At 32.7% G+C, this 16,280-nt stretch overlaps 2 protein-coding genes across 3 annotated transcripts; one reads left to right on the top strand and one right to left on the bottom strand.

Annotated features, from left to right (window-relative positions):
* The first annotated feature begins 2,873 nt into the window (after positions 1 to 2,873).
* Positions 2,874 to 3,669, top strand: GEA6 (Stress induced protein). Its single transcript, XM_020377854.3, has 2 exons — positions 2,874 to 3,057; positions 3,146 to 3,669. Exons 1-2 carry the CDS (start codon positions 2,937 to 2,939, stop codon positions 3,322 to 3,324), a joined length of 300 nt encoding a protein of 99 aa, XP_020233443.1. The 5' UTR covers positions 2,874 to 2,936; the 3' UTR covers positions 3,325 to 3,669.
* Positions 3,670 to 5,587: 1,918 nt separating this feature from the next.
* FAC1 (AMP deaminase, putative / myoadenylate deaminase) lies at positions 5,588 to 15,720 on the bottom strand. 2 transcript variants are annotated; one of them, XR_014432160.1, is made up of 21 exons: positions 15,220 to 15,720; positions 13,886 to 14,058; positions 13,414 to 13,615; positions 13,066 to 13,244; positions 12,928 to 12,979; positions 12,709 to 12,836; positions 12,421 to 12,600; positions 11,761 to 11,828; positions 11,534 to 11,676; positions 9,930 to 9,991; positions 9,593 to 9,706; positions 9,151 to 9,291; positions 8,550 to 8,702; positions 8,376 to 8,429; positions 8,191 to 8,301; positions 7,937 to 8,110; positions 7,721 to 7,801; positions 7,198 to 7,469; positions 7,020 to 7,118; positions 6,170 to 6,276; positions 5,588 to 6,027 (listed from the first exon to the last, which is right to left on the bottom strand). XR_014432160.1 is itself a non-coding variant. In XM_020377845.3 (20 exons), the coding sequence occupies exons 1-19, from the start codon at positions 15,575 to 15,577 to the stop codon at positions 6,208 to 6,210; spliced, it is 2,541 nt and encodes an 846-aa protein (XP_020233434.1). In that variant the 5' UTR covers positions 15,578 to 15,717; the 3' UTR covers positions 5,588 to 6,031; positions 6,170 to 6,207. The 2 variants fall into 2 exon arrangements, 1 of the variants encoding a protein (XP_020233434.1); XM_020377845.3 differs by lacking the exon at positions 7,198 to 7,469 and having other exon boundaries at positions 5,588 to 6,031; positions 15,220 to 15,717.
* Positions 15,721 to 16,280: the final 560 nt, after the last annotated feature.

Genomic DNA, 16,280 nt, shown 5'->3' with positions numbered 1-16,280 from the left:
TTATATAAATAAAAGTCTGAGTGACAAATTATGTAATAATATATTATACTTAATGTTATACTTCCATATTATCAAATTTTATGACATTGTTTTATGTTAAAACCTCTCATAGGCATGGACATGGACAATGAACAAAATTTAACTGAAGAAGCTGCTGCTAAAGCACTTGAAAAGAAAAAATGTGCTACACAAAAAGACTGCAAATATATCGATTAGAGGAGTTGAAACTAAACAGTTGTTTTCTCAATAAAGATCAAGAAACAATATTCCACTTTCTGGATTAGTTTCAACATACTAAATTGGGAGAACGAACAAATTTGTCACTCGAATAACATCTACACACAGCCAAGTGCACACCAAATTCTACTAAAAAAATAGAAGAAATACAACTTATGTTCATTTCCAGGATGAAAACCTATTGAAAAAGTTTGCTGAGGCCAATCATAACTTATCAAATCTAGAAGGAATTAACTCTAGGCCAAGCTTAACCATCACAACATCTACATCAAATCTTAGATTGTCACCAATTCGATGAATATGTGTTGTCTATAATTCCAGGTATTTCTTTCATCGTACAATCTAGCATTTTAAAATACTTAGAGTGATAAATAGTAGTTTCAACTTAATTGACTATTTTTTGTTGATATTGTTGTAGGTGATGAAAAAAATACCTTAGTTATGATTCTATTGAGAATTCAGAGTCAACTAAAAGCCAAACTTTTGATGTACTCACACCTAAGTTTTTAAATTCTCTTAGAACATTAGGTCTTCCAAATCATAAAATTAAATTGAGATTGGAACACCTATGATGCTTTTAAGGAATTTAAATCAATCTGAAGGATTGTGTAATGGTACTCACATGATTGTTACAAGACTAGCTAATCATGTCATTGGAGCAAAGATAATGTCTGAAAATTCAAACAGAAATGAGATTTATATACCACGCATGTCTATGTCTCCATCACAATCTCCACGGCCTTTTAAGTTGATTAGGAGACAATTTCCAATCATTATTTCCTATGCAATGACAATTAATAAGTCTAAAGGTCAATCGTTAGCAAATGTTGGATTATACTTACCTAGGTCAGTGTTTACTCATGGACAATCATATGTTGCAATTTCTAGAGTTTAAAGCAAACAAGGGTTGAAGATCTTCTTGATTCATGACAAAGAAAATAAACCATTGATATCTACTACTCATGTTATTTTTAAGGAGGTCTTCCAAAACTTTTATAAGTGTTGCAAAACCTTTAATAGGTACGAAATCATATACAGGTATAACTTTTTTATTGTAGTTGTTCTTTTAAAATTTCTATATATAGATATATTTTTATTTTTTTGATATTTAAATACTCAAAATATACGCTACATGGTAGAATATAAGGGTTCAATTGTAAAACTTAACAAATTACAATTTGTGAATGCAGGAACATTTGATGTCATATGTACAAATATTGTTATGCAATACTTTTGTATCTTTAATACTATGCTTATAGGTCTTATACCAAACTAGATACCATGGAACCAAACATTGTGAGTACAAAATTTATATAAATTTTTAATTATATCAAACTTTATAACCTCAAACCTATAATTACTAAATTTTTTTAAGTTTTTGTGCAGTTGCTACATTAATGGAGAATAAACAACAATTTTTTTACATGTACTTAAAAGTATTTTTATGAAAAAAAGTTATCTAATCATATAATATAAAATATTTTATATCTTTTTATTTTAATGTGTACTAAATTATTAATTAAATTCTTCTATTTTTTTACTAATTTTTTAAAAAAATTTATTAATTTTTAATTTTTATAAAATAATACGAACCAATTCAACTCGTGCGCACGCACGAGTAATTAGCTAGTGAATAATTAAAAGAAAACAATGGGACTTTGTTAAAAGAAAAAACAAATGGATAAAATAAATAAATTATTTAGTTAAAATGTGACGAGTTTTCTATCGATGTACTTCTAAAATAATATATATATATATATATATATATATATTAAAATTGAACAAAACAAATAAAGTGAAATTTTAAGTTATTTATTTTAAATTATAAAAAAAAATAATGAATATAAAATTTTTTTTACATAAACCAAGATTAAAGTGATAAATAAAAAATATTTAAATAAAACATGAAGTTAACAACTCAACAAAATATTGACTCGACAAAAAGAAATGAAAATTAAAATATTGACTTGCCATTTCAGTGTTTATCTAGAAGTACATGAAACTAACAATTCAACAATTATTAATATACAAAAGTAATGCAAATTAAAATGTTAATATAACAACAAGACAGTCCACGCCTCAACAAATATTAGATTATAAATAGATGTTTACCCAAAGATATTCCTAACTATTCAAGCGTAATAAGGAAATTATTGTATAGTGAAAACAACTATAAAAATATAAATAAATAAACTAATTGTCACATGCATGACACAATAATTGGACTATATATAATATTAATCAGATAAAAAAAATACAATTAAATAAATAAAGTAATTGTGACATGCATGACACAATAATTTGACTATATACATGTTACATATGCACAGTGTAGACATTATACAAGCAATAATTTCTCCAAGCAAAAGACCTAACTTGAAGGTGGGTAGTGAATAAAATGCTAGAGAATACTGTATACTCTAGAGCATGATACGTGTCAAATGGAGAGTTACAGCATCTGCGTGTGTTCTTTCTCCTTAAGCCGCGTCTGTGTCGCACGTGTCAATGCATGGCCACCCTTACAGTTCCACTTTAATCCGTTGTCACCTTCTTCTTTTTCCCTCTAATATTAATATTAATATCAATGCATCACACTTTGCTCTCTATATAAACCCTTCATGTCACACACCATTATTCACCACAATATTTCAATCGCATAAGCATCATTCAAAGTGAAGTGAAGAGTGTGAGAGAGAAAGATGGGATCTCGTCAACAAAAGAACGAACAAGACCTTGACGAAAGGGCAAGGCAAGGAGAAACTGTTGTTCCTGGTGGCACTGGTGGCAAGAGCCTCGAGGCTCAGCAACATCTTGCTGAAGGTTAATTCATTATCATATATATCATATTTATGCATGTTACAACATGTGACTCTATTTTTATGTTTTGGTGTGTTTGTGATTGTGAAAGGGAGGAGCAGGGGAGGGCAAACAAGGAAGGAGCAGTTAGGGACAGAAGGGTACCAAGAGATGGGACGCAAAGGAGGGTTGAGCACTATGGACAAGTCTGGAGAAGAACGTGCTCAAGAGGAAGGCATTGACATCGATGAGTCCAAGTTTAGGACTTCTAATAAGAACCACAATAAGTAGCTGCATGCATGCATGTCTAGTGCATCATCACGTCTGTTTTTATGTTATGCTAGCTTAAGTGTCACTGTTTTAATTATCGCGTAGGAAAGAATAGCTTGTTTTAAATGTTATTAGGTTAAATGTGTGTTGTGTAATAATTAGCTAGCATATAGGTTTTAGGTTGAGTCTTATGGGTTAAGTCGTTAACGTTGTCTACTGTTTTAGGTTGTTTTAGTTTAGGTTTGTGTGGTTTTTTCATGGGTCTCAACTGATGAGGCATGGCTCTAGCTATATATATAAATGTAGTTGGAGAGTATGTGCCATTGATGTTTAACTAATATTATAATCAAATGGTCTTATATGTAAGTTTATCTACTTGTAGTTTCTCTATTTATTTCATTTCAAATTTAATTTTCTAGCATCAATGCGTGTTTTCATCATCACTGAAGTTCCCTCTGAGAATTTGGCTTCTCTCTTTTTAACAATTTTTAGTACAATTTTTTGGTGGACGATGTATTCAAGTTTATGTTTTAAATTAATTTAGTTGATCAGCTATAAAATTCCAGGAATGACCTTGTTCTTAAAATTCAGTAGTTAACTCTTCATAGAGACAATTAATGAATTAATTTTACTTTGCATCAATTGATTAAATAAATATCCGGTCATATGTTTTAATTTGCAAATTTCCATCGATAATAAGTGAAATTTTCATGCATAAATAATTAATATTTAATTTTAAGATATCTACTGTGCACAAGCAAGCCATGGAATCCTGGACTGCTAATTATTTATGCATATCCATCTCTTTGTAAATTGCATATTAGACATATTTGTCAGCTTTAGGCGATATGAAGGTCTAGAAGAAGCCAAAAAAGTTGTTATAACAATATTTCGTGAAGACAAATGTAACAAAAATACTTTTATAAAAATATACTATCAATTTGAAAGGTTCATATGTTAGAATTTTAGATAATTTGTTTGGTAAGAAATATGCATCTGCATTCCTCCTGCTGTTTTTTTTCTTTCGGGTTGGGAGAAGTGAAATTTTCTATCATTTATCCGTGAGTATCTGATTCGACATCAATACTCTTTACTAATATTTTCTTTATTTTTAATTAAAAATTATAATTTTAAGTCAATTCTAATTAAGATTCATTAAAGAACATTTTAAATTTTTGTCTTCCAATTAGCATTGTCTATTGTCCGAATTTGATTTAATTAAAATATAGAATATGGTCAGGTTCATCTGACTTATTTTATGTATTAAAACTGAAGATAGTATAAAAATTTAAATAAAATAAAATAAAAAACTACTTGCGACTTATAAAATGGAATATTTCATCTTATTTCACTCGATAAATCCTTTCAACTTAATTGAAATAATTTTAAATATTAATATAATATATACCATTATAGTGCTACTTTTTTTCACATTTTTTTGAATCATGTATTCTTTCTAGTTATTTTCAATATTTAAACACTTCTTCTCACACACCGAAAAATGTAAGTGCACTCTTTTTTTTCCCTACTTCGTCATTATTATAACTAATTGTTCAGTTAATATTATTTAATTTCCGTTGGTTTTTTGACAACATACATAGAAGCACGTGCCTTTTTTTCTACTAGTAAAATCATAAAATTATAAATATTAAAAATTATAAATAAAATATATTTATAATATATATTTCAATAAAATAACATTTATGTAAGCGTAAAATGAAGTGAAAAAATAAGAAAACTAAATTTATCTATAAATTAAAATTAACTTATTTATAGACATAAACAAATTATCTTCTATATTTAATTAATGCACAAGTTAATTTTAGTTTTAATAACTAACCTGAATTAAATTATAGTTATTAACCGAACTCATTTCTTTAATATTTAAAGCTAAATTTTTTTAAACCGACCCGTCAAAAGTAACTTGGGACTCGAACATATTAATGAGACATGACAGGTCATAACCATTCTTCTACTCCACTTCACAAGTCATTTTTGTTGGCTGCACAATCCTTGACTGTTATCCTTCATTTCATTACTCGTTTTCTGCTAATGAATTGGATAGGTATCAAAAAAGGGACAAGGGGAAAAAGGAGAGAAGATAGTTTCCGTATCACGCTAACTATTGCATTTCTATATTCAGGCTTTCCTAATAGTATAGGTAAAATGAGCATACATATTAATACATACCAAAAATCAGGTCTATCGAGTGAAGAGATATAAAAAAATGTAACGGGAATGTAACTAGAAAAGAAACGAGATATAAGAAAATGGAACGAGGAAATAGAAGATAAAGAAAGTACAGGTTAATATTTATTAAACAAAATAAGGCCAATAGTCTTTGTAGATCTGCAACGGCATCAGCATAATAGATCATTACGGTACGAGTAATAGGGCCACCGTCTTTCAACTATATGGATAAATAGGAATCAAAATTTTAGGAGAAAAATGTCTCCCTTCAAAGGATCATAACTTACATTTCTAACATCAACAAGCATCATTTTGCTTGAAGCATGCGATTTTTGTGACCCCTAACCCAAAATAATACAAGAAAAAACTATTCTGGGGCTATGTCGATTTGTAGCTGTAAACCTTGCTCAATGCTCAAGCTCAGCGATCTTGTTGATTCTCTATAGTATGTATATATGGTTCATATCATCAGACCAGTAATGTCTTCAACCATAGGACATCTCTGATGTTGGATGGTTTTGACGAATTCACTTTCTACCTACAACAAGAGAGCAGATTCAGATTACTTCGGAGAAAGCCAAGAAATGCAAAATTGCAAGAAGTAAACCATAAGAACCTGCACAACGCACACTAAAAACTAAAAAGACGAACAGGAAATAAGGAAATGGTTCACAACCTCCATTTTTCATGCATGAAAGGAATGCCTCTGGCATCTTATTTGTCTACTTCTTCAGGAATGATGGCTTTGCCCAAATAAACCTGTTGCATTTCCTCTTTCCAAATCTGTAAACAGCATTCATAGTGTGATTCTCCTTCAACAGATTCACATAATCAAGAAAACATTCTTAGGATTTGTAGACTTTTTACCTAGCAAATATTTCCCATTAATTTTGGTTTCGATTCCTATTATATATACTTTTGTACTGGTTATGTTTTCACGCAATTTTTGCTCCCTATTGTTGAGTATCAACCACGTACATTTAACTAATCCAGATTTTATTCCTCATAATTTCTATTAACCAAAACTAGTCCGTACTTTGCCAGAAAGATTGGTCCTCTGCTTATTAAGGTAATGGTGCTTGAGGGATCGAACCTAGTAGTACTATGAAACTATAGGGACCAATACCAAAGGAAAAAGAATTATTAGGATTTTATCTCAAGTCAAGAAGTTATAAAAACTTATAGGGATTAAAGCTCAAACGAGTGAAAACTAAAGGGACCAAAATTTATTCTATACCATATTTTATATACACACTTTCAAGAAATAGGTTTTCATAACATGTGCCGTGCGAACAAAGTTAAGAAATCAGAGAAGTATGACGCCCAAATTACAAGTAGAGGAAGTTCAATTTTCTCCTTTAGGTAATAATTTTCCTATTCCTAGCAACCTCAATTTGTTTATATAATATAGTTCAACCATACATGAAAACATGGAAAGAATTCTAATACAATTTTTAATTAAAATCACGTGAAAAATTGCCAGTTGTAACAAGTTATATATAATTTAACAATAAATAAGTTCATACCGTATCACGGAATTCCAACCGGATGTGAGGAACATTTGTTCTCTGAATGTCATTTCCATTTGGCCCTCTCTTGTAGTACTCCTTACCAATCCAATGTGACTAAAACAAGAGACTGATCAGTTTTAAAACATTATAATTTTGCAAATAGTAACAATGTAACATTCGTATAAATATGTACCACGATCATCATTATACAATTTCATATTGGTGATATTATCGACACACTCTTAAAAGGTTAGGATTCAATTGCAATGTCCGGGATTTGTGTCCATGGGATTTATAAGTTGGGCTCTCCAACTACAACAACTAGCTATTCTGGTGTAATTCTCCAGAAGTTCTCATCAATTGGTATTAGAGCTTTCCACCATGAGAAACGGGGGGAGGCAGAATGGTGCGCCAGCGTTACAGTGCTCACCAATGACAAGTCAAAATGGCTAGTGCAGAGTCAGTCTGCAGGGGTGCGGAGCATGGTGGAATTTTAATGCGAGTCATAAGGCTTTGCAACAACTAGCTTACCAAAATAATTATTGTTGTGTCTAAATTTAATAGGAACCAACAAATACTGGAAAAAAATGGAGTTCATGTCATGGTGATTATGACAACTCTGTAGATTACCCTGAATAAATGGCAGGATAAGAATAAAATAAATATGCCTTAAGGGTAGGGGATTTCATTCAGGAGATTCACGACAAGAAATGTACCTTTAAAGCATGTGAGAAACCTGATTGATAAACTGAATTACGGGCAACCTCACATAAATCACATGAGCTCAACTTCCATACCTGTAAAATAAGCATGGTGTCCTGGGTGTAAGCATTGTCTGTTTACATGCCAAGCAGAGAGAGAGAGAGAGAAAGAGAGAGAGAGAGAGAGAGAGAGAAGAGAGAGAGAGAGAGAGAGAGAGAGAGAGATCTCACAGAAGCAGCTATGCTATATTCTTCAACCAATGGTTCCTTTGTTAAGTGAATTTGGAGAGGATCGTCAGTAGAAAGTGACACATTCAAGCCCCGTAAGAAGAACATTGGAAAAGGATTCCGATGGTAGTCTAAGAATAAGGAGTTATTACTCAAAGGAGACATTGCCAGCCCAATCTAATAAAAATATATTCAATTAAAATTTGATAACTGCAAATATCACAACCAAGTGAACAATTGACAAAGGGGGGTCATACCTGAGCTAAATAATATAAATATTGAAGCACGGGAGATTTTTTCAAATTGATTCCATGTGCAATATTGTGAGCCGTGAGAAAAGTTGCTGCTAGGTGGTCAATATCACCAGCCTAAAGCCAGTATGATGCATCAGGTCTCCTTAAAACAGTTAACAAATAGACAGAAAATATATTCAAATATATACCTCTCCAGAATGTGGTCGGAATTTGATTGTTGTCATCCCCTTTGATTCACGAAGCTGAGAAATATTTATATTAGGTTAACTTAGGTGTGTCAAAAGAAATCCCAAAAATTCAAATACTCATTATGAAGTTAGATGCAGAAAATTTGATACATTCTCTGGAGAAAAGCTACATACCTTGTTTAAGGTGTAAAGATTTGCATAACAGTAATAGACATAGTATGAAAATGCTGGATTGAATACATTAGTCCACTGATCAGGTGTGGGCATGTGTTTTGTTGGTCGCCTTTCAGGCTTGCTTTCATCATCCACCAAATCCAACCCGACAACCTAAAAAAGCCTAGATGATTAATACCATATAGTACCAGAATAAACATATGTTTGGTTAAAGCTTATTTCAGAGAAACTCGCTTGTTTATTTGAACATTGTGCAAGAGCTTTTGAAAAATAAGCAATCATTTCTCAAGATTAAGCTGAACCAAACATTCTATAAAGCTGCTGCAAAATCAACTTGTGCAAGCAGTAAACACAGGTAACTAACTATAACAACACAAATCTTGCTATTTCAAAAGTAGAGTTTCAGCGGTCTTCAATTGGGCCTCCAATGATGAACACGTCAAAATATCAAACTGGTTCCTTTTGAGGATCACTTTGATTTAAAAAATGCATGAAGGACCTTTTTGAAATATTTATGATACGGACCCATCTAATGACACTCCCTCTTTGGAGAACTAAAAATGGGTTTTACTCTAAAAAGTAATGTAGATGTACAACATACCTGTTTCAAGAAAACATGAAGCTGAGGATGTGAATCTGGGTCGACAGTAACCTCAAAAAGTGGAATAAAAATATTGTCAAGCATGTTCTGGAATGATGTCACAATTCCCATTTCTTTGTACACATTGTACAACCGTGGAAGCTGCAAGACATTTATAAGAACTACAATCAATTGCTAACACTACAATTGCCTGAGCAATTTAAGTCATCGGAAAACAGGAAAAGCTCCCCAAATACTACTAAATATTTAGCAGTCCCGAATACAATTAGATTTGTAGATTTGGAATATTGCTCAGTTTCTTATAATATGAAACTGAAAATGTTAAATTGACAATTGCTGAGAGTACTTATTTACACAAGAATACTAGAGAAATATCATATCTTTACTACATCATGAAGAGAAATATAACCAAAATCTGTAATCTAAAAAAATAACTAAATACCTGAATCAACCAAACAACATTCTCGCTGTACAAATCATTATTAACTATCCAACTGGCTAGTTGGTCCCACTCACTTTGCTTCCTACCATATATTGATATTCTATATTCAGCCATCTGTAAACAAATAAAGCAGAGAGGAAGTTAACAAACATTTAAATGGGGATAATGAGCATATAAAAACAGTCAAGAAATGGTAAATTATTGTCAACAAATCCAAACACATTGGCCAAAATAGGTTCGCATACTTAGGAACATTACTACACCATTGGGTAGTGGTAATTAAAAAACATATCGTAGGTTCATTGGGTGTATTATACACACAGACTCAAGAAAGCACCTGATATTTACTGGCAGCAAGATCCGAAAACACTTGCTTTGTCAACTCACCAAGAAAACGACCTATTCAATGCAAGAAATAGTATTATCACATGTAAGTAAAGATGCTTAGATGTTGAAGACAACTAATAAATCACAAACAAACAACTTGATAATAATTTGAATTTTGAAGTCATTCAATATAACCCTTTTCCATCTTTATTAACACACAGGTGGTATTGACAGTGGCTTCTAAGAGCAATATAAAAGTGCTTTAAGAGATAAAGATTACCAAGGCTATTTGAAATTCAAAATTCAAACCTTCATATATATATATATATAGACACACATTATATATGCCAAATTTTACACTTGTACACAAATATATATATATACACACTCCCTTGTGTCCTTTTTCTTAAAATCCCCAGTTAACTAATTCACAAGTATTAAGGTAGTTAGTTAATTTAGTTAATAGGAATAAACGTGTCCTAAATTTATATGTTCTTTACAAAATAACCCTAAACACCAATGAGACATTTTTTTTTAAATATTCTTATACGATTTAATTCTTTTAATTTCTTAACAATAATCAATAATATATTTAATGCTTTCATTTTTATTGGTTATACAAGTGAAGAAACAAGGTTGAAAAAAAATGCTCCTCAAACAAGGCAAAGTTAGACTACCAAGAAGCTCAATACATTATTAAACTCAAATAAATGACTAATAATTAAGGATAATTTTGTAGAAAGTAATTAATGGAGAAGACATTCTAGATTGGTTCTTCTAAAAAAGACCAGACTTGTGTGTGTGTGTGTATTAAAGAGCCAAATTTTTCCATATGCACCCACACACTCCATTTTCAAAAAAATTTATGATATAATATAGCCTAACAAGAAATTGAGGCGCATCCACCCAACATGAAGCAAATTAGTCTAGGAATATATAATCAACCACTGCAAGTATAATTAATTAGTCTTGGAAAATCCAACCTTTTGTCTTCAAAGGTAAAAATAATGTCAATGTCTTTAGAAGATTGCACAGACATCAATGATTCATTTAAATATATTCATTCGATTTCAGAAAATCATTGAACTAGAGACCCACCTTGTATTCAACTTTTTTTCAGTGTCTATTGCAATAAATGTGCAACCCAAAAAAATGGCACATAGCATTGTCTAAAATACTAAAGAAACCCAGAATCTCACAATACTGATATAGGCTTCAAGAAAACCAACCAACTTTGAGTCGCATGCAAAAATACCCTGTACACCAACACAACTTCTATAGTAAACCAAAATGCACAAAGCAGTGCATATTGACCCCACTCAGGCATGTGCAGAAAACCTCCCTACATAGAAAATATGAATGCTTTGGGGCGTTCAAGGAGTGGTATTGAAAAGTTGAAAACGACATTGAGTTTCTACTCACAATCCATAGTTGGATGATGTTTATTAAATTTTAATCTGTGATAAAAAAACCTTACTTGGAACTTTTAAGTAGATTCTATCAAGCAAAAAGAATCCACAAAGCCATAGGATATTTCTGCCACTTTGAATATGATTAAAAGTAAACACATGAGTTCGATAGAACTGACTGTGTTACATCCAAAAATAATGTTACCTTGAATGAGATTATCCTGCTTAAGAAATATCTCCCTGAGCCTACTTTGACCACAAGGATTATATTTAAGATTGAACTTATCAAAGCGATGAAAAGTACTCTTGTCCGCGTGAACATCCAAAAGGTCAACATTTAGATCATATCTGTTAAAAGAGGTCAAAACAAGATTAATTCCTGAAACATACAGCTAGTAAATTATAATTATAATAAGTACAGAAGTCCATTACCCAGTTAAGTCCAAACTCTCGAAAACCTCTTTCAAGGTTAGATATGTGCCATCTCGAAATATTACAACCTAAGCAAGTTAAAAGTAAACATAATGAGTACACAATGCATATCAGTTTTGTAAAATATAGTTCACATACATCAGCCTTTAAAAACTAACATAATACATCATGATACATACTTCTGCAAGTGATGACAGTAATCCAATCATTTTAAGCATATTGGGAACATTACTGAACCCATCCATAGGTAGTATGTTATAGTAATATGAGCTAAACTATATTAATATTAGCGTGGATATCAAGTTACTGAATTTATATAATAAAACATCAAATAGTTTTCAAACTTCTGCAAAAACTTGTACCCTTGATCTATTCAATAAAAACTCTTAATTTAATGGTTGGATCATTAAAAATTAATGTATATCATTATTGAGTGAAATAACTTTACCAAGAGTTAGCTTTGGAATAACTTGATCCCCACCAATAATATTAATATATTATAATAAATACACACTAGAAAATACACAAACTTATATGCTTAAAAAAAATCCAATTTGTGCTCTATCTCCTCTGCCTAACAGTTCAATGACAATGACTGTCAGAAAAAGGGCCACTCGCAAGTATGTTACATCACAGCAACAAAGAGATCCAAAATATCACCTCATCAGGCTCTTTTCTCAGCTTTGACTTGATGAACCTTAAAAGATGTTTCTGATTCATGCATGCTGAATGGTGAACATGAGTATCAACTTTTCTAACATTATAGAAGTCTCGATGTGGAGCACTTTTCTGAGCAAGAAATTCTCTATCCGCATTTAGCATCAAATGGAGATTGAATTTCTGAATACATACACAAATTGTCAAACAACCATTGATTCTTATGTGAAATTAAAATACATGCATAGGCAGCAGTTTGTTACTCATTTGGTAAATTAGAGATGTACTTACTTGTTCTAGGAGATTGAGCCTGTGATGGCATAAAGTTCTAATATTCCCAGCTGCTATGACTCGAAGTATATGATGAAGATCAGTGAAAAATGTAGTAGCATCCGCGACAGGAAAAAGTTCTTCTTTTGCTACAAGTAATATGCAAGCATCCATAAGAATTCCACTTTGAGTGGTGATAAAATTACCGAGTTCATCATAACAAATTCCTTTGTTACTTACTGTCTTTATCTGGATATACATGAATAACCCCATCTTGCATTTCAAAGTAATGCTGTACCAAAAGAAATACTACTAATTAAATTACAGGATATTAAAAATAGGGGGATCCAAGTTTTCAAAGGTGGGAGAAAAACTCACGTTAGACTTTCCTTCAGGGATGTATAAGAATGGGTCTGGGTTAGGCTTAGGAGTACTGGGGTCAGATATAATTTCTTTATCCCATGGAGCAACTGCTTCTCTAAAAATATATCTTTTTCTCATTTCAAGGCATTCTTGAAGAACCACATAAGCTTCAACTTCATCAGGTGACGGAGCCTCTAAACAGAAAATATAACAATTATAGTTTGCTATATGATTTTCAAAAATTGCAAATATTGTCATCCAAAAAGTTTCTTAAGGAGGTGGATTCTATGCATGTCAGGAGAAAAATCATTCAAACAAATTTATTGGCACTCAAGGGAATGAGCAATATTTCATAGTTCATACCAATAGGAGTAATTTTCAATCTTGTGAAAGTCTCTTGCTCAGGACCTTTCCTAAGAATGTCAGCAGCTATTGGGTCAGGCTGCACACCATGCAGATCACCAGAAACACTATGTGACCGGATCATACTTGAAGCAACCAGAGGCTCTCCGTTGGCATTAACATGATTAGGCAAATTCTCATATGGGATTTTACCTTCAGGCACCTGCATACAGGTGATTGCAAATTCAACTCAGATCATTGAAATTATTTACTTTAGTTAATATAGAACACTGCATCATGTGATGATCAAAGCACAGTGAAAGAGTAATGAGGAAAAGCTAGATTAATTCCAAGTCCATGGCCAAGGGTCACGAGCAAGGAGGCATTGAAAGAGGAGGGCGAAAGTTACTTATCATCTCAACAAGAAACCTTTTTACATAGAATATCAAATGAATGATACACTTAATTTAACACAAGTGCATAACAGACTTACGACAGTTCCATTTGTGTGCAGATACGTAGTATCCAGTTTATCTTTGTCAGTGATGTTATCTTCATCATCAGATCCTTCTACACTTTCAAAGGCACTAGCACTTGCAACAGGAGACTTGGGAGAAGTTGGTCTTAAAAGACTTCTCTTAAAGGAACCAGATTGTGCAGATTTTCCTGTTAGAAAACATATCTTAAATCAGGAAAATATTAAGATGAACATGTGCAGATAGTGCATTAAAAAAGATGTGTAGTATAATGCAAACACAAGTTGATGCTACTGCAATGTTGCCCAAGAACCTTTCCATGGATTAAAAACAAGAAAGAATTTAATGTATATCTAAATTCTGGAGACATTGCAAAGGTAAATTAGTAACATGTGAAGAAAACAAATAATTATGACTTTCTTAAAGAAAATGATGATCTTCCAATACTGTATAGCTGAATTCCTAGCTGGTATGTCAGATGAATATGGGTCCAAGAAGACTGGTCCACAAAGAGAAATTATTCAAAGGGGGTGAGAGCTTTTTCAGTCCATTTATCATTCCAACGCATGTTTATTCCCCTTATACTTTCTTCTCTTTTCAACTTTCATTTCCGCCTGAAGTTATGAGATTTCTGTTTTATTCATCGGAACCTGCAGAACCTATTACCTTCTTACGTTTTTAGTGAAAATGAATAATTACAAGTTCAAGCGTTTAATTATATCATATCTCTTGATCCACGTCAGCTCTAACACTAGAGACAAAAGAAATGAGCTGAAATTGAAGGAGGAAATATTTCTAAATAAAATTCTGACACTTGATGGAGAAAATAGGCAAAGTAGTTCAATTCCTTAAACTTCAGATTCCTAAACTGTTATGGAGACTCGTCTACGTCCAGCAATATTCTCACTTCTTTTCTCCCAAATAACCCTGTTTTACATATCAAGTAATACATGAATACAAATTATTGATTTTTAACATCATCCCCACCCATCATGTGAACTGAACTTTTCTCTCAGCCATAGTTATGACAACCGAAACAGACCAAAACTCGTATCAATTGTCAAACACACGATCAACAATTCCTTTCAATCAACCTCAAATTGACTCCAATTAGAACCCAATTACACCAAAACAGGTAAAATCCGCGCCCCACAAATAGAAAGTTCTCCACCCAATGCAAAATCCCCAAGCTCCACAAAACCGATCAAAAGACCACCACACAAAACTAAAACATAATTCAACACCAGACAACACCAGATTACAGCTCAACTCCCTTCCCTCACAAAAAGCAATCTCAGACAAAAAGCATGCAATAATCGATCAAACCCGAAAAGCCTCACCACAGCCATACCTTCACGGAGCGTTTGCAGCCGAGGCAAGCCCGCGGGAATCCCTTCGACATGCACCGGCCCGTTCCGCTTCTCCTCCCCGTCGAACGCGCCGGAGATCACCGTGACGTCCGGCAAAGACGCCGAGCCGCGGCGGTACCCGCCGTTGGCCCTCCTCCTCGCGCCGCCGCGACGCTTCTTCGCAAGCGCCGGCGACGATTCGGCATCGGAGCCGCCGCCGCCGCCATCGTCGCGCTCGACCGTACGCGCGAACTCAAGGAGCTGCGCGAGCGTCTTCCGGTGCATGTAGTAGGCGGACACGGCGACGACGGAGGCTCCGACAAGCGCCGCGAGGGCCAAATGCACGGCGTGCGCGTCCATGATCGGCGTCTCTCACTCTCTCTCTCTCTCTCTCTGATTTTGGTGATGAAAAAGGGGATAAAGAAAAACCCTACTGAACACAACAGTGAGTGAAACTGTGAAAGCACTGAGCGAGGTCTGTGATAAATGGAGCCGAGTATTGTCTCCCTCTCTGCTATTTATACACAAAGGACGCGCGAGGACGTGGATCGATGGATACACCTTTCTCTCTCTCTCTGCTATTAATACTAATAATTATTTTTTAGTAATTTAATAAACTTAAATGCTTTTTTATTTTTCTTCCTAAATTTCACTTTCACCTTTTTGCTGGTGCCAGGGGATGGGGTTAAAAGGACCAATCCAAAAAGATAACTCCCAGTTGGAGCAGCCACCTTTTCGTAGCACAAACTTTTTTCGACTACTACACCCTATTTTTGTTTATTTTATTATTTTAATATTTTTTAGTTTAATAAAAACCTATGACTAATTTAATTTTTATTTATTAATTATAATTAGTTTAGTTTGTGCCTTTTTACAGATTAAATGTTCATTTTAAAATTAAATTTAATAATAAATTATTTATATTAAAATTTTGTATAAATAAATATTTTTAAATATATAAATTATAATTTTATTTAAAATAAATAATATATATTGTGATACAGGATCGTTTTTAATTATTAATAATTTATTTAAAATAATAAATTTTAATGTATGAATCAAT

This window comes from Cajanus cajan, chromosome 3, assembly GCF_000230855.2.
Source record: "Cajanus cajan strain Asha chromosome 3, NIPB_CcT2T_4, whole genome shotgun sequence".
NCBI classification, from domain to species: domain Eukaryota; kingdom Viridiplantae; phylum Streptophyta; class Magnoliopsida; order Fabales; family Fabaceae; genus Cajanus; species Cajanus cajan.
This window is presented reverse-complemented; position numbering and strand designations above follow the sequence as displayed.